Below are 23,944 nucleotides of genomic sequence, written 5' to 3'. Positions count from 1 at the left end.
CAGGCAGGGCACAGAGGACTTTTAGGGCAGTGGAACCATCTGTATGAGACTATAATGATGGACACATGCCATTATACATTTGTTCAAACCCATAAAGTGAACAATAAGAGTGAAACCTAATGTAAACTCTGGACGTAGGGTGAAAAGAGTGTGGCAATGTAGTTTCATCAATCGTAACCAATGTACCAGTGCTGGCAGGGAATGTTGATAACTGCGTAGGTTATGCACGTATGGGGGCAGGAGGTGAATGGGAAATATCTATGCCTTCCACTCAGTTTTGCTGTGAATCAGTAACTGTTCTAAAAACTAAAGTCTATTTTAAAAATTATGCTAGCAGTAAACTGAAAGGATCAACGTGAACTGATATTTGTAAGCACGTGTATATACCCACACATCTAATTACTAGTGTATCACTAAAACAGACCAACATAACTAATTCTCAACAGAAATAGTATGATACACATTCTTAGATCCTAGATTTGTATCTCTAATATTGGTTTCCACTAAAAAAAAAACTAGGAATCCTTACAGAGTAGTCAATTTCATATCCCAGGGCACAGAGTATTAAAGATGGGCCTGAAAAATACTGTTGCCCACAAGCAATGAGCTTTGAAACATTCTGAGGTGATACTAAAAAGGACTCAGAAGCCAGTCAAAAGCTAGTCAACCCACTAGCCATATTATGACAACTTGAGAAGAAAAAAAAGTGTTTAATTATAATTAGCTAAATCATAATTAACCAATTATAATTAACTAAAACAAGCCTGCAAAGCCTTGATTATAAAATGATCTCAAAGAAAAGTGGAATTTCTCTTTTCAAGAAAGTAGCACTTCATTCAAGTTGATTTTATTCATAAAGGAAAATACACACAGAACTGGCAAGGGTCACCACCTCCAAAATAAAGGCAGGATGTTCTTCCATAAAAACTTAAAGTAACCTGTGAGACTTCCTGCTACTTCCCCAATGACCACTTGAAGGATACTCATTCCAACCACTTACCCAACCTCAACACACACACACACACACACACACACACACACACACACACACACTCTCTTTCTCTCTCTCTCTCTCTCTCTCAAGAGTACTCACTTGAATAAATACTATTAGTTTACTACAAACCATTAAAGAAATGTGTCAAGGCATAGTTGAGGGTAAAAGAGTTTCCAATAAACCTTGGGCCTTGAGACTTCCACAGAGATGATAGAGCCTTGCAGTCAACTGGAATGTGCTTTCAAATTGACTAGAAATTTATGGAACTCTTCTCTTTGTTTGCAAGTTGGTAATTTTAACAATTGTTCTTTCTCCTTTTCTTTATTATTCTTTTTTGCCCTATGTGTTCACTAAAGGAACTGAACAAAAGTCGTTCCAAGGACAAAGACAGAGCAAAGGCTAACACATTTGATTGCATTTAACTTTTGTACAGAAGGCCAGGATAAAAAAATATGTATGTATCATCCTGCTCCTGTTAAACCATTTCACGAAAATTTCATTTGCTTTGACATCTCATGGGAGATGGTATGAGAAGATAGTCTATTTGTGGGGCTCTTCAGGTAAAAAAAATTAAATGTCAGAATTTTAGTTATGTGGTGATGTTCCAAGAACAAGAGTAGCCTAGGAAAATATAAGAACGCACTACTGCCTCAATTAGTAAGTCAATGTCTACTATGTGCTTGGCAGTATTAGAGGCACTGGGAATAAATCAACCAACAAGACAAATTCCTGACCTCATAAAGCTTATATTCTAGTGTGAAAGGCACACAATAAATATGTATAAACAACAAGTTTCCACTGTACAGCATAGGGAACTACATTCGGTATCTTGTAGTAACATATAATGAAAAAGAACACGAAAAGGAATATATATATATGTGTGTATATATATATATATATATATATATATACATACATGTATGACTGAAATTATGATGTACACCAGAAACTGACACAACATTGTAAACCGACTATAAATAAACAAGCAAACAAACAAATAAATAAATGAGACACATGCACACAGAGGTTCACAGCAGCACTATTTACTATAGCCAAGATATGGAAGCAACCTAAAAAATATGTACTATGATGTCAAAACTGCTAAATACTAGGAGAAAAAGTAAAGCAAGAGAAGAGGACAGACCACACCAAGTGCTGCTTTTCAGACAAGTTGGTAAGGAAAGGCTTCTCTGACAAGAGAGCAACTGAGTAGAGATTTGACTGAAGTAAGGGAATATATAGGAGAAAGAGGTTCCAAAGCAAGGAAGACAAAAAGTACAGGTGACTGAGAAAGGAAAGGCTGGAGCCTGGAGAGTAAGGGAAAGAGCATAAGATGCATTTGGACCAGTAGCCAAGGTCAGTAAAGCTTGAAGATCAAGGGAAGGAAAAGACTCTTACTTTGGGTTTTAAAAGATCACTCTGCTACTATGTAGAGAACAAAACTAAAATGGGTAAAGTAAGAGTATAAGCAGTGAGACCAGCTGGGAAGCTTTGGCAGCAGTCCCCACGAGCAGTGGTGCTGGCAAGTTCTGGAGTCACAGCAGTGGAGAGGAAAAGTGTCTCAAGCCAGGATGTATTACAAAGGTAAAGCCCATATAGTATTTTCCAGTGATCATATATGTTTAGCCTAAACAACACACAATGTCATTTACTGAGGCAGGAACAGTGAAAGAAGAGATTTCAGGACAACAATAAATTGTTCCACAGGAAACATTAAGTTTGAGATCCTCTTTAGACATCGAAGAGATGTTAAGAAGTAAGCTAAAGGTACTGATTGTGTTCAAAGCAAGAAAAGAGCTGGTAATACAATTTTTAGAGTTACTAGCACACAGATATATTTGAAGCAGCTAAACTGAATGAGACCACCTAATTTGTGCGAAGATGAGCAAAAGACAATGAAAGAGATCAGTGAGAGAGGAAAAAGCAAGAGAATGTGGTGAAAAGAAAGTCAATTTTTTTTTTTAAAGTTTCACTCTTAAAAGTGGTTAGCTGCGTTAAATGCTACTAAATAGTTAAGGCAGGCAAGACTGAATGGTGGTTCTGGCAACGGCTTTAGTAGAGCAGGAGGAAGAAAGCCTGACTGGAGTAGGTTCATGAGGAAATAGTCAAAAATAAGTAGCAATCTTAAGTACAGGTAACTCTTTCAAGGATTTTTGCTATAAAGATGAGCAAAGAAGCAACAGAGTAGCTGAAAGAGGATACCTGATCAAGTACTTATGTTTATGAAGGGTGAAATGCAGCAAATGCTGCAGCTGATTCATCAAGAGAAGAAATTCATGATGCCGGAAACCAAGGAAAACTGAAGGCACAAAAGCCACAACAGAGGACAGGGGACAGAATCCGGGGCACGGGTAGAAGAGTTGGCCTTAGATAACCTCAGACACTTTTCATCCCATTTTCACAGGCGGGAAGGTGGAATATAAGGCAGAGATGCAAGCAGGAAAGAAAACTTGATGGTGGATGAATGTGGAATTTCTCTCCTGATTGCTTCTATTTTTCCTTTTTTCACTGAAATAATCATCAACTGAAGAATGAAAAATGATATAGAAGAGAGAAGAGAAGGTGGTGAAAGAATTATCACTAATAAAGGGAGAGGAGATTCTAAGTAAAAGTAAAATAACTGGAGGGGAGCAATTATGACCCACTTGAGATTGACGTCATAAATTTAAAATGCCACCAGTCAGCAAGTTTATGTTTTTCTCCAGCCATTTTGGCTGCTAAAATGCAGAATTTGGGTTGTGTTATGAAGGCAAAGTAGTGGGAAGATGGCAAAGGAATTTAGGGTGCATAAGAGAGTGACTACAATGACGGATCACAGAGTCTGAGCTAGTAAAGGAGGCTGACAAGTCCTATTGTTAAAAACACGGGGTTGGAGGACTCAGTTTGGTTGAAGGATTATTGTGGTGTGGATATTAGGAAAAAGTGAGCTAGAAAAAGGAGAGGTAGTAGTCAGAGGGTAGGACAGTTGAAACAGATTTTGAAAGTGAAACAGCAGGTGTCCTAGTAAGTGATACAATGACAAAGGCTGAAGTATCCCCATAAGAATAAGTGCCTGAGGCGGGCTGGAGAATAGGTGTTTTGAAGAAACCAAGGAGACAAGAGGTCTGCATATTGAACAGATTACTAAACTGACAATGGGAACCCTCCTACACTGTTGGTGGGAACTAAATTGGTGCAGCCACTATGGAGGACAGTACAGAGGTTCCTTTAAAAACTAAACACAGAGTTACCACATGATCCAGCAATCCCACTCCTGGGCATATACCCAGAGAAAAATATAATTCAAAAAGATACATGCACTCCAATGTTCTTAGTAGCACTATATACAATAACCAAGACATGGAAACAACCCAAATGGCCACTAACAGATGAGTGGATAAAGATGATGTGGTGTGTACACACACACACACACACACACACACACACACACGAATACTACTAAGTCATAAAAAATAAAACAATGCCATTTGCAGCAACATGGATGGACCTGGAGATCATCATTCTAAGTGAAGTAAGCCAGAAAGAAACAAAAATGCCACATGATGTCACTTATATGTGGAATTTAGGGGGAAAATGACAGAAATGAACTACTTATTTATAACTTAATGACTGATTTTTTTTTAATATGTGGGCACATTTGACTGTCCACTATGAATGGATTACTACATTCTGTTGATTCTTTGTGGTTGGCTTTATTCTTTTTTTTTTTTTTGATAACTTCGTAAGTTTAAAAAGCTAAAGCTCAAAACTATTCTTACAAACAATAAATAGTACATGTATGTAAATTAAAAATTAGAAAAATAAAATTGACAATGGGAGAAGCAGAGGAAAATAAAAAGGGAGGTGCTAAATCTTCAGAGAATGAGAGGAGTACTGAGGAAGACTGCTGCGAAGTGCAGCATAACAGGAGCTGGGGCACAGCCTTATAGCACAGGTTTAAAGGAACTTGAAAGTGATCCTTACATGGGAAATGTCACCTGAAACTACAAAAAACTTCTCATTAGAAAGTAACAGCACAAAGTACAGAACAAAATTTTAAATTAAGGGAAAAATCATAAGAAAAATACCTAGTGGGAAACTTATATAAATTCAAGTTTAAAGTATTGTGGTAATGGATGTGCACCAAAGGGTAAAAAAGCAGAATTCTGAACGTCCAAGCTTCACTCATGTCACTCTCCCTAACTAGACCCTCTGGGAAAAGGGATGAGAACTGTAGGAGTTGAAGGCTTTTCTAAGAACTACAGGTACATAATAGCAACACATTTGACAACTAAAAATATTTTATGGAAAACAGTATTTTAAAAAATGTATCAATTTCTAACTTTTCTCTAAAAGCTATATGACATTCTGTAAGGATTAGGAGACAACATTCAACTCCAGAGGAAAAGTCTATCACTATGTTGAAACTATTCAACAACCGTAAAGACACTGACAATGGGAGACCGCCCGTACAGAGGTACTCTGATTACGATATGAAACCGAGTCCCTTTGACACCTCATTAAATCACTTTATGTAAATTTTAGAAACTACTTTGGACAACCCATTCCGCTTCCTCTTGCAGACACACGATATGCATTAGTTTATTTAAGGCACCTCGAAGTCCAGAGCACCAGGAAGCATCTGGTCTGGTTTAACCACGCATCTCACAGTACTACTGGCTAAGAGAACATAATTTTTTCCTCACATAGTACTAACACAATAAGCTTTAGACAAACACTAGATAGTTCATAAGCCAGAAACACAGTATGAGCTCTTATACTAATGGCCTGGAATTACTATTTATTCCAGTTTTAATTTTGCTTTAATAAAGTATTTATCTACAGAGATTAAATGATTTCTACTAAATCAGGGCTTTAGGGGGAAAAGAGAACATTCAGCTTTTTCACTTTGCCATTACTTATTAAAATATTTTAGTAGATGGAAATTTTAGAATTTTAGAATAGTATGTAGATAAATGCTAAATTTGTAAATTATTATGAAAATTTTGAAATTTTTAAGTTCAGTTTTGGTACCTGTTTCCACAGTATTTTCTGTTTCTGTTGTCTCCAGCCCATCCATGCTGTCCTCATCTTCCACTGCAGTTTTTCCTCTACTTCGAGGCCTACAAAGAAATAAGTACATATAACTAAATGTTACATTTTAAGGCTTAGAATTATACTCAACATAAAGCAGTAGTTGAAGGTACATAGAAATAAAATAATTTAGGCAAGTTTTTCCTTCGTTTTATCATAAAAATAGTAAACATCACACTTTATAGTCATTTTGCCTCCAAATCTAGCCTTTCTTTATATGCACATGTGGAGACAGGCCCATATTAATATATTTGTGTCATCACAACTCACTTCTTTGAGTTATTTTAGGTTTTCCTCTTTCACCAGACTTTGAGATAACTCCATCTACAGTAGTGATTTTTAACACCCAATGGGTTCTTCTCAAAGTTTGCACACCAGGTTATACCTCTAGATCTAATGAAACTGAGGAGTGATGCCCAAATGTCTGTATTTTTAAGACACTTATCCTTTAATGTAAAAAGTTATGCACACCCCTGCAAACCGCAAAAACCTGGTACACATGATTTAATCACACCTGCCTTACAAAAAGGATGCTGAATTTTAATTTATAAACACTTCACTAAAGTAAAATACATTTAAGAATCATGGTAAAGTAAGATTTTTTTGACCCAATGCAATTAAAAAAAACTAAAACTAATACCTTTAAAGATTTTGAAGCCTCATAAATAAGGGATAGAAATGAGTGAAAAAAAAAGAAATTAAAAACACATAAATTAATAAAAAATAAGACATTACATATAAAAAAACTTAGACATTGACAAAGCAGTATTCATATAATTTCAGAGCTTTAAATTATTTCATTACTTAAAAAGAAAAAATACAAATGAACTCAGTATTTAGTTGAAAAACACTGAAAGAATAGAAAGCAATAAGAAATAAAGGACAATAATATGGGGAAAAAATTTAAGGCTATTTTAAACAATAGGAAACCCTTTCAATCTTTTTTTAGAAAAGGATATTAATCAATCAAAACCAATAAAGAAAGATATAAGAATTTCTTAATGATGATTATAAGTCCAAATGGTTTATAAGAAAACTACTTCAAACTGTCAAAAAGTCGACCCTGCTCCCCGCAAAATTAAAAAGCAGTATCCGAACCAAAATCCTAACATATCCAAAAACTATGGATGAAAAAATTATTTAAACTTAGTAAACATAATCAGCATGCAAGTATGATTTAACAGTAGAAATCTGCCAGTGTAACACATCAAGTCAAACAGCCACAACAGCGTCATTCACGAGGGAAAGGGGGAAAGGAGGCAGAACCAAAAACACGATGGAAAGAGTGATTAAGACTAAGGTCTATTTTACTGTTCATGGAAAAAGGGAGAGATTATCTTTATAAAGTCAAAGTAGCCATGTTTAATTTAAAAGAAAACTTCAGAACAATCAGAGGAGAAAGAATGAGGGAAGTCTGACCACTTCAACAGCAGGCAGAAAGCGAGAAAAATACATAATAAATAAAACATAAAATTAAAAGATTAAAAAATAAACACAAATATGAGTTTCTACTGCAAATATAAATGACTCAAACTTTGCTGTCATTATTTAATGATGAAAACAATAATTTACCAGTATAATACAATTCAACAGAACTTCAAATCACATAAAACAAACATTTACAGCATGAAGAGAAATTGATAGTTTCACAATCATTATGGGAGAAGTTAACATCCCACTCTCAGACACTGATGGACAAAGCATTATATTAAAAGCATTTTAAGCAAATATTTGGACAACACATTTAAAAAGTATCATTAGATAATTCAATCAATCCTCCTTGTGTCTGGCTCTGTTAAAATGAAGGCTACAGAGGCAAACAAAACAAATCCCTGCCTTCACTAAACTACATTCTAGTGAATGTTTGTTACTCATAAAACACATATAATATCAAGAAAATGCTATGGTAAAAATAAAGCAGAGAATGAAGGACTAGCTACCTTTTTAAATAAGACATTTAAAACACGAAGTTTATACAATAAAATTCTGAGTAAGGAGATGCTTCTGCAGAGATGTGAAGGAGAAGAGGAACCAAATCATGCAGATATCTGAAGGAAGAGCGCTGCAGTGGAAGGAACCGCAACACAAATTCTTAAGAAAAGAGTCTGTGAAGTGATGGTAGGGCGGCAAGGGCACACTGTAGCGGTAGCAGAGTGACAGAGGAGCAGCAAGGAGATATGAGGTCTAGGAAATTTTTTAAAGGGGGGGGCGGCAGTTAGTTTAAAAACTTGTTGACCAGTTTAACAGCTAGATACAAGAAGACAGGAAATTCTTGAAATAATCCCAACATGACTGCTACAGTTGGACGAGGATAAGAAATTAATTCACAAGGTATTATGGAGGTAGAATTTACTTTTCAGCTTTCCTTTATATCCTTCATAATTATGTACACTCGCTGTTAAAGAAACTGAAACACACATGGCTTAGCTGGCTTTGTCGCTTAATCTTCCAAGCCAATGTTCTGCTCTATTCTAAGTTTCTCTCTCCACTACCCTGACCATCACTAGCCATTATTCTGGGGGGCACAACTGGCTTTATTTCAAACTTGTTTTATCTAGTTAATATCTCAATATGTTGGTTGTCTGCATTGTGGTATTCATTTGTTAAAAATAAATTTTAATTTTTGCTTTGCTTTTTGTTCTTCTGATTTCTCCTATTCTCGATTTTGGCACCAATAAAACATGTGTTTTATATTCATCAGTTCATCAGAATTTTATTCATTCTAGCCAATGGATCAACTTACAAACATCATGCCACCTTTAAATTTCCCGTATTTCATTCATGTCTTTTTATTGCTGCTCATTGGCTTTTGGTATGTGATCGTTCTCACTAATCAAACACTGAACTTGTTTTTTCTGAATGCAAAAGATAATGGTCATACTGTCAAACCACGTCAGTTGCCAATTTCCATACTTAAATGGTAAAACAGATGAATATATTTTATATTTCCATATTGTATTCAGATGTTCTCAGTTTTGGTTTTAAATAGAACTTCGAAGTCTAATTGTAAATGATAACACAAAGATTATTTTAATCTTTCTTTGGTTTTTTTCTTCTTTCTTCTATTTTCCTTTCTATCTCCTAACCCTTTCATTTTAGTTTCCTTTGTTTCATTTTGTTGCAAAGAAATATGAAGTAAAATATTACTACTAACTTTACTGGAGAAAATTTTCCACCAAAAATTCAATGTTCTTTGTTAATCTTGTAAATTAAAACTAATTTGAGTTCCTAAAATAACATAGAAGGCTTCTACCTAAAGCCACATGGGAACAAGAAGGTTTAAAATTACCTTTAGTCATGAACAACTAGAAAATCAGACAAAATATAAGAAACGCCATTATGAGACACTAGAAAACAGGCAGGGACATGACCACAATCCCTGAAAGAAAGGAAACAAGGTGAACCCTACCATCGCAAAGGCTTCCTGCATGTAGTTAATTTCCAAACTATAGCACAGAGAGGGAAGGCCATTGTGCTGAAATGAGCAGAAAGAAATCATGAGTTCAGGGTACTGGAGGCGGCTAGAATCTGTGGAACAGAGTACACAACAGGAGGGAGCTGGGCACGGAAAGGGCTCCAGAAATCTGCATAAGGATACTCTCCAGTTTTTATCTGAATATCAATCTGTGTAGCTGTGGTGCAAAATCCCACGAGGCTGAACAGGAACAGCTTCCAAAGAAAGAACAATTTCAGAAGAGCTGCAATAGGAACAAGTCCCAGAGCTCCCGGAGAGCCAGGAATCAACTGTGTGCCCTCTAGCGAGAGTGCCAAGACCTCAATGACTACATAACATATTCACAGAAACTAGAGCGGAATATGCGTTTAGGAATAGGGCTAAATGAAGCCTAGAACAAATGCCTAGACAACCCACGCAAGAGCTTACAAAAGTCTCAGCAGAATCAAAGCAATCCACAGTTAACTGGTAGCAAAAAAAAAAAAAAAAAAAAGTTTAACACTTGTTAAAGTATTGTAACAAAATCTAGCTTTAAGCAACAACAAAAAACCCCACAATGTGTGGCATCCAATAAAAACTTACAAGATACACCAAGCAGCCAGAAAATGAGTCACAACCAGAAGAAAAATCAAGGAAAAGAAACAAAACAATAGAGCTGATGGAAGGGACAGGCATGGCCATTAAACCAGCTATTATCAATATGCCTCATGTTTATTGAATATGGAAAACATGAATATGAGAATAATAAAGATAATTTAAAATGTTAAGAAAATGGAATAGAAGTAACATCAAAAGAAACTTTAACTTTGAAAGATTTAACATGATTAGAAATTGCAAAAGAAAAGATGACTGACCTTAAAGACATAGGGGGAAAAAAAACCTCTATCCAAAATAAAGGACAAAGTGGAAGAAAGATAAACACAGCTGCAGTGTCCTGTGGGACAATAATAACCAGTCTGATACGTGTGAGGCTGGAGTTGGAGCGAAGGGTTCAGAAAAAATGTTTAGTGAGATAACAGCTGTAAGTCTTGCAAACTGCATAATTAAAAACCCACAGATACAAGAAACACAACAAAACCACACACACACACACACACCACACACATACATCGATAAGGCATTTTATAGTCAATTTGCCAAAAAAAGAGTAATAAAGTCTTAAAATCAGCCCCCCAAAAAATACAGTTTACAGAGTAACAAAAATAAGAATGACTGCAAGCTTTTCATCTAAAACTATGTAAGCCAGAAGACAGTGAAACAACATACTTAAAAAGGATTAGAGGAAAATTTTAAAAAATAATAAACCTTGAATAAAACATACAGCAGAAACTAGCCTTCAAAAATAATAGTAATGTTAAAAACTTTTTCAAACAAATGCTGAACAAATTCTTCACTAAAAAAACCTTCATTTCAAGATACGTTCAGGAAATTCTTCAGAAAAAAAGGAAAATGATATTCAATAAAAACTTGGATCAGAATTCCTGTATGTGAAGGAATAAAGAATGATGGAAATGGTAAATACATGAGTAAATATAAAAGGCTTATTTTTAAATCTCTTAAAAAACTAACTCACTGTTCAAAGCAAAAATAATTTATTGTGGGCTTCATAATATATATGAAATTTTGATGTATGGCAACAAATGGTTCAAAACACAGGAGGGTAAAAGTGAAAATATACTGATGTATGGGTCTTACATTACATTTCAAGTGATAAAATGTTACCTGAAGGTAGATTCTGATGAATTAAAAATACATAAGGTAAATCTTAGAGCTACTCCATTGTATACACACATGTGCATGCTTAGCTTATTAGTCAAATAGAGATGAAACAGAATCCTTAAAAATATACAATTAACTCCAAAAAGGAAGGAAATGAATAAAAGGGAACAAAAAAAAGGGACTGAGAAAGAACAAATACAAACCAAAGCACAAGTAGATTTAAACTTACCCACATCAATAATTATGTTGAGTGTAAATGGTCTTAACACTACAATTAAAAAGCAAAGACGGTGGGAGGGTATGGCTCAGTGGTAGAGTGTGTGCTTAGCATTCTCAAGGTCTTGAGTTCAGTCTCCAGCACCTCCACTAAAAAGTCTATAAAATACACACCTTAAATATAAAGACATTTATAGAACAGAGACAGAAAGATATAATGTGACAACACTAAAAGAAAGCTACAGGGACTATATTATTAAAAAAAGTAAACTTAAAGTAAAGAATATTGCAAGAACTAAAAATGGACATTTCATAATGGTCAAGTGTCGATACATTAAGGAAATATTAGTCCTAAATATGTATGTACCCAATGCAACGCTTCAAAAGACAGGATAATTGAAAGGAGTAATGTTCAAATCCACAATTATACTTGGATATTGCAACACCCAGCTCAATAACTGATATAGGTACACACAAAACTCAGTAAAAAGAAGACTTAAAGACTACTACCAATGACATGGACCTAACTGACGTTTATGGAACAAACACCCCACCTAATGGCAACAGCATTTCCACTCTTTTCAAGCATACGATCCCAAGAATAAGCCATATTACAGAAGTTAAAACAAAGTTCAACAAAATTTTTTTTAATTGAAGTATAGTATTTTAATTGAAGTATTGTAATTTCTGGTGTACAACATTGTGATTCAGTTATGCATATATACATATGTATATTCCTTTTCATATTCTTTTCCATTATAGGCTAATACAAGGTATTGAATATAGTTCCTTTGTTGACTATAGTCCCCTGTGTACAAATTTTAAAAGACTGAAATCACACAGAACATGTTCTCCGTCCTGGAAACAAACAAAAAAGATATATGCAATCACCTCAAATATTCAGTAAAAAATAAAAGAACAATTTTAAATATCCCATTAGTCAAGAAAAAAATGACAAGGAAATTTTAAAAAAGCTTGAACTAAATGCAAATAAAAGCACACATTTCAAAATTTGTAAGATTCAGGTATGCAGTGAATGCAAGGAAATTTAGTTTTAAATAGTTATATAAGAGGCAAGACAGAAGTAAGGGATTAAGAGGTACAAACTACTATGTATAAAATAAATAAGCTACAAGGATACATAGTACAACAAAGAGAAGATAGCCAATATTTTATTAAAACTATAAATGGAATATAATCTTTAAAAACTGAATCAATTGTCAGTCACCATGTTTTACACCTGAAACTTATGTAATATTGAATCAACCATAATAAAAATAAACAGTAAAAAATAATTATATCAGAAAAAAAGACAGATCTCAACTCTAACTGTAATCAGGTCTCCACTTCTAAGAAAATTAAAAAATGAAAATGAAATCAAGCCTGTAATAAGAAGGGAAGAAATAATAAAGAGCAGAAATCAATGATACACAAACACAGTAATAATTGAGAAGTTTTTAAAAATCAATAAAACCAAAAGACAGTTCTTTGGAAGAATAAAATGACTCTCCAACAAAAATGACAAGAGAAAAGGAAAAAGAAAAACAAAACTATTAACAGAAATATTAAAAGAGGGGTTATTACTAGAAAGACTACAAACATTAAAAGGATGAGAAAATATTAAAAATAATTTTATGTCAATACATTAGCAACTTAGATGAAATGGACCAAAATCTTTGGGAGGGACAAATTACCAAAAATGACTTAAGAATAGAAATAAAAAATCTGAAGAATCCAATGTCTATTTCAAAACTTGAATTTGTAAATATAAACCTTCATACAAGGAAAATCCCAGAAAGCTTTACTGATGAACTCTATCCAACTTTTTTTTAAAGAAATAATACTAACTCTACACTATCTTCAGTAAGTAGTGGTGGTAGGAATACTTTCCAACTCACTCTACGAGGCTAACATTACACTGACAGCAAAATCAAAGACATGTAAAACCAATATTCGTATGTCTTAAACACAGACCTGTTCTAGAGAATAAAAAAGGAAGACTCTACCAACCATTTTTTGTAAATATTACAACTGTTATACCAAATCAAAACTAAAGTAATAAAAGAAAATAAAATCACAGCCTGTTTTCACTTTAAAAACACACATAAAAATCCCAAACAGAAGATTATCAAGGGGTTCTAGTTCTAAATAAGATGGAGGAATATATGCCAAACTTTTTCTCTTACTGAATGCAACTGTAAAACATGTAAATAATACATGAAACTACTATTTGAGTTTCCTTAAAAACATATAACACCAGGTTGTTCGGTAATAGACATCAAAACTCAAAGTACTAGCAAAGTATCACTACGTTTACTCCTATTTTACCTCTCCAGTATCCCCTGGCCTGAACTCAAAGAAGTCTGAAACACAAGAGTGCTGAGGTGCAGCAAGAGGGCTGGCCTAAACTGACCAATGACAACCTGCTCACAGCTGGACCGGATCCTAATTAGTATAACAAAACCTTTCAGAACTGAGCTAACAGACCTCTGGCCAGGCCCCAGACTGAACACTTGGTACTGCACACACAGTGCAGATAGAAACAGCCCTGCAAAGGCTTTGAAAACTAACTGACCTCACTACAGCCCACAGAAGGCTAGCTGAAACCTGTAGCTTATACCTACAGAGCCAAGTGCCTGCTAAATCAAAAATACCAACATTCTCCATAAAACATTTAGAAACCAGAGTTTTATAATACTCAAAATGTTCAGAAACCAATCTAAAATTACTTGATACTCAAAGAACTACAAAAATATCAAATCACATGAAAAAATACAATAAGCAAAAGAAAAGCCAATGATAAAATGACACGAGGTTGGAATTATCTGACGAGCACTTTAAAGCAGCTACTGTAAAATTCTCAAATGAGCAATTTTGGACACTCTTAAAACAAAGTATCAGCAAGGAAAGGAAAGATACAAAGAAGAACCAAGTGGAAATTTTAGAAATAAAATTTACAAAAACCAAAATAAAAGGTTCACCAGAAATAAATAACACATGGTGGTCCTAAATAAAAGCAAATTAACAACTGCATTAAACATAAGTGGTTAAACACTCCAATTAAAATAGAGATTGCCACAATCGAATAAAAAACATGACCTAACTATATGCTGTTTACATAAAACTGAAATCAAATAAAATGACATATTTAAGGAAACGGACATACCATGAAACACTAACCAAAATTATGCTTGAATGGATATGCTACTATCATACACAGCAGACTCAAAAAAAAAAAAAAACAGGGGAAAAGAAGGACACTAAATATTGATAAAAGGGTCAATTCACCAACAACACATAATTCTAATTCTAAATGTTTATGTACCTAACAACATAGCTTCAAAACACATGAAGCAAACTCCTATCACCAAAAAAAAAACCCTTAAAATACATTACTCTCACTGAATCCGCTTAACTATCCTGCTCAAGTAGGCATTATTGTTCCTATTTTACAGATAACCAAATTAAAATTAAGAAAGGTTAAGCAACTTACCCAAAGTCACTTAATTGGTTAGAGCCAAACTGTAGTGAGGCCAACATAGTGGGGAGAAGACCCAGGAACGCCCCTGCTGAGGTCTGCTTCTCCTCAATTTCAATTAAAAAAAAAAATTACAGGGGATGGGAGAGCTAGCTGCCTAGGGCTAGTGCCTATATTTGCTACCAAAAATCGTAACTTTAGTCAGAACTCCATTACTTGGCCCCTTACACATCAAAGTAAGCAAAGGAAAACATGGTACAAGCTCAAGTCCATCTCTCCCCTAAGCGTCTCAGATTTCACTCCACTGGACCAGCATCCATTAACTCACACACTCTCAGAAAAACAGGAGGTTGAAAGAAGGGACCATGAACAGGTGTTTGTACACCCATGTTCGCAGCAGCTTTAATCCCTCTAGGACCTCATTCCCGTGATTCTTCAACCTTACAAGATCTGCCAGCTCATCTCCCTACCACTTCTCAGGGTCTAGCTAAGAGGTGGCTGTAATGCAGCGGTTAGAAGCATGGAGAGCCAGGCTGCCTACATTAAAACGTTAATCATCAGCTGTATGACTTGTTTAAACTCAGGACCTCAATCTCCTCATCTGTAAAGTGGTATAAAAGCACTACCCCTCACGATTACTTTGAGGATTAAACAGACAGCCCCTTCAATGCCAGCTCCCTGGCAGGAACTCACTGTTAGCTGTCATCACTGTTACCCTCTCCTCGCCCCCATCTTTATTACGTTCTCTTCCAGCTTGGATCCCATGGTCAGCAATGATTATCATTCAGTTACACGGACCTTCAATATTTTCTGCCTTCATTTCATTCCATTATATCTGCCTGGCAAAACCGCTACCCATTCTGGCCCATGAATTCAACCTGAGGGAAAAAGACAGCCAAGCTGCTGGTTTCACTCTGTACGTCTAACCTCACACCTCAAACAGCCCTCACTGCTGCCCAGCAAGCTCCATTTCACCAGTTTACTCTCCCGTTCCCGTAATTATTTATTTCATACTTCCCTGTCTTCAAACATTTAAGACTCTCTCCATTCCCCACCCTTCAGTTGATAGAATTTGCTTATTTTAATGGAAAAATAGAGATAGTAAGAAGAGTTTCCATATTCTCCTCTACCAAATCCTCCAATTTTCCTGAATTTTTCCCCATATACTCTACCTTGCCTCCTATTACACAGACTACCTGTGTGCCTAGCTGACACCAATCCCTCTACCTGTGCTCCTGATCACATTCACTTTCCTGTTCATGAGCTTTGCACCTACAGTTAGTTGTTTATTTCCTCTCCTAGATTACCTACCAATCTTTCCAACTCTGAAAATCAACCCCATCAGTATACAAATTTATTGCAACAACAATCTTCTAAAAAAAAGAAAACCCTCTCTAGACTCCACATCCTCTCCCAGCTGCTGCTCCTTCTCTGCACCACCCCCGTAACAACACTCCTTGAAACAGTTCTGTACCCTGTTCTTCACTTCAGCTCCATGTTTTCTGTCTGAATGTCCTTCCCCACATCCCACTGAAATGGCCGGGATCAGGGTTACTCATCCGTAGGGTGACATACAACTGGGTTTGCCAGGACAGCATCAGTTTAGGTCTGTCATACTCACATAATGATTGTGCTCCTGTCACATTCAAAGATGTCTTGCTTTGATCAATAAATTACCTAATTAGTCTACCAAGGACCTACAACTTGCCAATTCCAGTGGGCAATCCTCAATCTGTCAGACGCGCCTAAAACCTGTGATCATTTTCTCCACAGCTTCTCGGACATAACACTTCTGATTCTCCTACCACACTGGCTGCTCCTTCTCACCTTCTTTGCTGGTTCCTCTTCCTCTTTACTGACCTCTAAATGGTAGCGTGTCCAGGACTTTGTCATTAAATCTCTTCTCTACATACAAAGGCTTCTTCCCTGCGCAACCTCAACTAGTTTCTTTGCATATATTCTGTTAACTCCCAAGTTCCTCCATTCCCTTCCTCTCCACTGAATTGTAACTGACTGCTCAACATCTCCACTTGGTGTCAAATAAGCATCTTTAAGTTAACATATCAAAAGCAAAATTTGATTCCATACCCTCCCCTCTGAAATTTGTTTGTTCCAGTGTTTCTCACCTGAGTCAACAGTGGTACCCATCACCTGAGTAGCTCAGCTCTGTAACTTTAGATCCCCTGCTCTCATACGCCAAATATCCGATCAGCACTACCTTCAAGACATCCAGGTAGCTTGCACTTTTCAAAAGCTCACTTAACGCCACTTTGTTTTTACAAGAGACCTATATCACTACCTGTTTCAACTAACCAAAAGAAATATGAAGAGGATTTTCACTTTTATCCAAAAAAAGGTAACTACTTCTTTGCTTTATGCCGTTTTGGCTTACAAAAGGTTTCATAAGAACACTCTCTTCAGATAGCAGGAGAAACCTGTATTCCAAATGTGCAAACTTCTCACCAGGGGCAACAGCTAACAGCCTAATGTCAGCATCATTCTTTCCGTTACTATTACAACTGGGAATCATACAACTAACCTTTACTGAGCATTTAGTATGTAAGAGGCACTGTTCTATTACCATCTCTATTTTACAGATGAACAAAATGAAGATAAATGGATACCTCAAATTTATAGGTCTAGCTCCACAGCCAACATTCTTACCCACTGGCTATATCACAATCAGGGGTCTCCCTGTGCCCACTCTCACCGGCCAAGAGGTTCTCCAAATAATTCTGAATGATCTTTTCAAACATTAAGTCAAATCAGGTCACTCTCTTCCTCTCAATCCTCCAATGGTTTCTCATCGCACCTACACTAAAATCCAAAGTCTTACATGTCCTACAAGGCCCTACCTGATGTGGCTATCCTGGTTACCTCTGATCTCATATGCAATCACACTCCTTACACACCGCCATCCTCGCACTTGCCTGAACACAACTAAGATGTTCCAATTCAGGGCCTTCGCATTTATTGATTCCTCTGCCTAGAACACCTCTCCCAGATACTCACAGGCTTCTCTTCTTTCAGGTTTCCACTGAAATGTCACATCCTCAGAGAGAACTTTTCTTAACAGCAAATCCACAAAATAGGGCCCGTCACTTGCTATCCATTTCCCTGCTTCATTCTTCTTTGTGTCCCATGTTACATTATATTTGTTATTTTATTAATCTGGCTCTTAAAATAGAATGTAATCTCCATGAGGCCTGGAATTTTGTTCTAGCCACTACTGCACTCTGCACACCTACGAGCACCAGACATTTCACAGTCACTCAATACGTGGTTTGTTGAATGAATACAATGGCTCTACAACTCAGGAGGAAACATACCGATTTAATAACTAGAATTGAGATAACTATCTAACCATTCCATAGATAAGCAAGTTATACTTCTGCTTCCCATTGAATGGAAAAATAAAATTTCTGGGGGAGAGTAATAGCTCAGTGGTAGAGAATGGGCTTAGCATGCACGAGAGACGAACCTAACAGGGAAAGGGACAAAGAATACAAACAAGAAATTCATAAACAAAATGAACTGATCCATAAAACATGAAGTGTTCAACCTCACCTAGTAATCAAGGAAATCAAACAATCAAATGAAAAATGAGTAGCACAGATCACACTCAGTGATCACGGGAGTACAGGAGAGACAAAGACTCACACACAACAGCTGGCAAGGTTGTAAATGGTACAGCATATACTGGAAGGCAATTTAGCAACATCTATCCAAATATGAAATATGCACATGTGATCTATCAATTTCACATCTAGAAATCTATCCTACCTCATGTGCATAAATACATAGGTAATAAATATAGATACATACAAGGATGTTCACTACAGCACAAACAACATAAAAGCTGACCAAGGGAATGTTCAAAGTGTGCTCTACCCATTCAATGATCTGCAGTTTCTGGTCACTACAAACAATGAGGCAGATCTTCTTGTACTGAAATAGAAAGATCTCCAGGACATAGTTTCACAAGGGAAAAAGTACATTATAGAATATATATAAGCCCATGAATCTGTATAAGCATATACAAATGTACAAATATGCATGTATGTTTTATAAGCAGTTATTTACATACATATACACAAGATATGCAGCAAACTATCTAGAATGATACACACCAAAATGATACCAGTGGTTTCCTCTTGAGAGATGAAGGAAAATTGAGGGCCAAGGAATGGTCTTTAATTTTTCACTCCCTACAAGATTTTATAAAGAGCACATATTCATCTATACTTTAATAATCAGGAGAGAAGTTTAAAGATATTTTCCTTGGGAACCACTGGAAGAGAGCTTTATTTTTTATGCCCTAGTAGTTCAGGGATCATTTTTTATCGCCTTCAAATAGTAAACCTTCCAACCATTATACAGTTAATGCACCTAATGATACTTTTTAAGGAGTCACATGAGAAATAAAGGAACAGTGTTTGGAGTTTATTCATAACAGTTAGAAATGTCCCTGTGATTAAAGCCATTCCTACTTTTCAACCTCTGATAATTCTATTACTGAGTCCTTATAATGCCCAAGCCACCTAGAAACTGAAAATTTATGCCAATTATTATTCGGATTATAAAATAAAATTAAAAAATCCTTGTGATCACTTTCTTCAGTAACTTGATTTATATCTAATGTATGTGATTATGTCCATATACATACATATACACATGCAGTAAAGATCAAGCCACAGTATTATTTTTCTATGGTCAGAATATAATTTGACCCTTAAGCCATCAAAAAAAAGTCACTTACTAGATAACATTAAATATTTTTTCTTAAAAATACTAATACAGTAATTTTTGTGAGGACAAATTCTTAATAGAAAGTCAAAGAATAGTAATTTTAAAGACAATAAAATGGTCTTTAAACATGAGACAGTCAACTGAACAATTTTAGAAATGGAAATTAAAGCAAGGACGTATCATTCTACATATCAAATTAGCAAAGAGTGATAACACCCTCAGCTAGGCAAGTTACAGGAAAACAAGACACTAGTAGGAGTGCAAATTGTACAACCATATCAAAAATATCCTAAATACAGGACCTAAACAAAGCTCTTTAGTCTCATGTCAACACGGTTTTGAAAGAAAATTATAAAGACTAAACCACATAAGTAATTGTCAAAGTAAATTTATGTAGCAATAAGGTCATTACAGCCAAAGCAAAGAAAAATCAAAAGTAGCCATATTCCCATTAGATAGCCAGTAATCATCACAGCAGCTCAAAACTTGCATCATCAATTAAACTGGTATCATCCTTTCTACATAAGTGTGAACTCTCTAGTCAGGGGTACGTACCACTGATAATTACATACAGTAGCAACTATAGGTGTAACCAGAACATTTGGAGTGAGGAGGAAGTATGATTACCACATGGATAAAAATAAAATTTTCTAAGAAATACCTGAAGAAATCATTTTTAACACTGTTGTTTCATTTTACCACTCTGCAATCAAAGAATTTAGAGTGGTACAGAATTCTGCAATGATGGATGGTTGTGAAGTTTAAGCATTTGTTAAGAATGACAGTTCAAAATAAAGACAAGAAAAACACAGGAAGTAGTCCAGGCAAAGATTAATTTTTCAGAAGATCCCTGAATTTAAAAATAATTACAAACTCTAACATCCATTTTGTTCACCAGAAATTTACTTTTAAATAAGGTGCCTTGGTGGGAGGAGTATATGGGAACTGTACTTCCTGTGCAATTCTATAAACCTAAAAAATTAAGTCTTTTTTTCTAATGTATTGATCCATTAAAAACAAATCTTCCCTGTGTTCTAGTAACTATATTCAAAACAATGTTTTGCAGTGAAATAGGAGGACAGGATAAAGGAAAGTACTAAAATTATGGGGAAGGGAAATTTATTTACAGAATATCAAGAATCAAAACTGTCCCAAATTTCTCAACAGAAATATTGTAAGTAGAAAACAATTAAAATAAAAACAAACATGGAAAGGGTGGAAAGGATCTGTCAAATACTAAGCATAAAATAAGGTGGTAGAAATCCAAACATTTATCAATAACTATAAAACATGTAAATGAAATAAAGTCTCCAGCAGAACGACAAAAATTATTAGAATAGATTTATAAACAAAACACAGTTTTTAAAGCTATGAAGAGATATCTAAACATAAAGGCAAAGAATAGTCGGAAAATAGTGGAAAAGACTGAAAAGGTGTTCTATAATCAGAAAAATGAAACCTAAAACAATATTAAAAGGTATTTCTTATCTACCATATTGGAAATGTTTAAAATCTGATAATATCAAGAGGTGGTAAGAAGCCAAAGCAACAGGGGGACTTTTAGACTCTAAATAAGGAGGGTGTGAACTGGTTCAATCATTCTGAAAAACACTCAGTGGTACCCAGTAAAGTTGACATATGTGTATACCACATTTGCACTGGCATGGTTTTTAATCATGACTGAGAGTAAGAAACGTGTTTTAAACTGTGACCACATACACACACAGAATACTATACAGAAGTAAAACTATCTTTCAAAGAAGAGGGTAGTTGTTTGGAAAAACAAAACAGAGATTTTTGCACCACCAAAAGACACCAAGCAATTAAATTCTAAAGTTTCAGGAAGAAGGAAAGTTCTCCCAGGAGGAAAATTTGAGATGTATCAGAGAACGATAAGGAAAGAAAAAAGTAAACTTGCCAGTATTTCTAAACAAAACTGACTGCATGAAAGAAGACTAAAATTAATGTCTGATTTACGGGGTTACAAGAGTTATATTTAAAGAAGTAAGATGATGGACCAGAGGAGCAGTAAGTCAGGAGGCTGGGTGATCAGCAGTAAAGCATTTTAAACTTGCTATTGTTCAGGAGTAAGGTGAATTACTGATTCTGCTACAGCTTAAATATTTATGCTAATATTTCTAGGGAAGACAGGAAAACAATACATACTGAATGTATACCTACCAAAGGGGAAGAGTGAAAACGAGATGGAACACGGAAAAATATCTCAATCCAGAAGTGAAAATGAATAAACTGCAATTATGAAAATGAACACAGATGAATCACACCAAAGGATAAAGGCAAGTTTGTACAGAAGACTGTACACAGTATACACAGTATGATTCCATTAACATAAAGTTTTAAGGCAGGCAAATCTAAACACATACAGGGATACAAACAAATGTGGTTTTTTAAAAACTATAAAGAGAACCAAGAAACAATTAAAAACAAAACTTCAGCATGATTACCCTGGAAAAGGAGAAGTGTGGTCAGGGAGAGGCATTTAGGGGACTTCAAAGAAAGTTGGGTAATATCCTTTTTTTTAAACTGTAAGGTAGGTACACAAAAACTTGTTATTTTTTAATCTAAACTATATGTAATTGTAAATAAAATCACATATAGAAGAATATGAAATTTCACAATTTAAAAACTTAAAATCCCCCTCCACTCCAAATATCCCAGATTCCTCCAGTCCTTAGTTACAGACTTCTAAAACGTCCTTGACTACACATCTCCTCTTCCCCGAAGGCAGTACCATTAATTAGGCCCTACCTTGACATCTCTTTTACAGATGCCTTTCATTATTACTAAAACTGTGATGTATTAATTAACTATTCCAATTTTCTTTTTACTTTTTTGTTTCCTCTCTAGACTGTATGCTCTCTAAGGCAGACCTATTTTCTTTTGGGCTTCCTGCCCTGCCCAGAATCTGCTAGAACCTTTCTTTGTACAAAGTAGATATTCAGATATTTATTCATTTTTGTACTCAACTCTAGACTTACATATACCAGGATATTTACTTCCCAGACTCATGCTCCTTAAAGAGTTAACATGAAACAATAATTATGAACCATGCAACCCAATTAATTAGGAAACAAGTCTGAATATTTTCCTCCCTCTGAAATAAATTATTTTCCTTAGTGATTTAAGTCAGAAGTCCTGGGTTTTTTAGGGACAGCATCTTAATTTTTCTGTGCTCTATTTTCAACTTCAGTGACATAGAATACGAAGTCTCTTACCTCCTTTAAAAATTTACAAGGAATCAAAGAAACTTCTTCTCAACTCTTCCCAGCCTTCCCAGCCCAGCTTTGGAGAGACTCCACACACTGCCTTTCTCCACCTCCTCATCTCCCATTCCCCCCTCAATAAGGCCCTCACTACACCAATGAAATCTTCTTCCAAGGCCACTTTTTGAGCAGTTTCTAAACTCCATCTTCCCATTCTTTCAGATGAACCAGTTTTCCCAAAACACTGTACAGATGTTAAAAAAAAAAACCCAGTGACATACTGAAGTATTTACTGATAACTGAAGCCTAGAATCAAAATCACAGGGAAGGGAAGGCGAGAGGAGGTGAGAGAAGAGCGGGGAGGAGTGATGCACAGATGCAACAAGACTGACCACAAGGAGACAGCTGTCGAAAGTAGGCGATGGGAACACGGGTTCAATATAAAAATATCTCTACTTTTCATAAGTTTAAAACTTCATAATAAAGTTTTTAGAAACACTTATTTACTACTCGATCATAAATGGATGACTAAATGTATATCTAAAGAAGTATCATAAAATCTCTATATTAGCAGGACTTGTTCAACTTGTTCCCCAATTAATGAATTCCTCCTAAAATATCCCAGACAAGACACAGAGCCTCTACTTCAGTCAACACACAGCATATAACAATAACTTCCGGATGGAGATACAAGTATGAATAAGACAGTCATCAAACTTAAGGAATGTGTACGTGGGAAATCAATAATAGAATGCCTCAAGTGCAGTGACAGCAACTCAACTATGAGAGAGATCACTTCATGAATAGTAAAGACTTCACAAAGAAGAAGAGGTAAGACTTCAGATCAGAAAATGGGAAAGGAATGAAAGCAGGGGAAGGGAGGAGAGGAAAGTAATTCAGGTAGCAGGAATGGCTTACATAGGTCTAAATGGGGGTAATATTCAGCCTTATTCAAAAGAGAACAAGGAGTGTTGACGGGTATGTCGGACCCACGGTATGGAAAGGACTTAAATACCAAGCTGAGAAGTCTGAATAAA

The 23,944-nt window shown here is 35.5% G+C and overlaps 1 protein-coding gene across 13 annotated transcripts in view; it reads right to left on the bottom strand.

The window, feature by feature from the left end:
- The window catches only part of KMT2C (lysine methyltransferase 2C), a 235,008-nt gene that overhangs the window by 166,817 nt on the left and 44,247 nt on the right, over positions 1–23,944 (bottom strand). For all 13 annotated transcript variants that reach the window (XM_072964111.1, XM_072964116.1, XM_072964115.1 and 10 more), the window contains exon 2: positions 6,008–6,096. In XM_072964111.1, coding sequence (XP_072820212.1) covers positions 6,008–6,096 — 89 coding nt within the window. The remainder of the gene's footprint in view (positions 1–6,007; positions 6,097–23,944) is intronic.

The sequence above is a fragment of the Vicugna pacos genome, chromosome 7 (genome assembly GCF_048564905.1).
Source record: "Vicugna pacos chromosome 7, VicPac4, whole genome shotgun sequence".
NCBI lineage: Eukaryota > Metazoa > Chordata > Mammalia > Artiodactyla > Camelidae > Vicugna > Vicugna pacos.
Note: the sequence above shows the minus strand (reverse complement) of the source record. Positions and strands in the feature narration are given on the sequence as shown.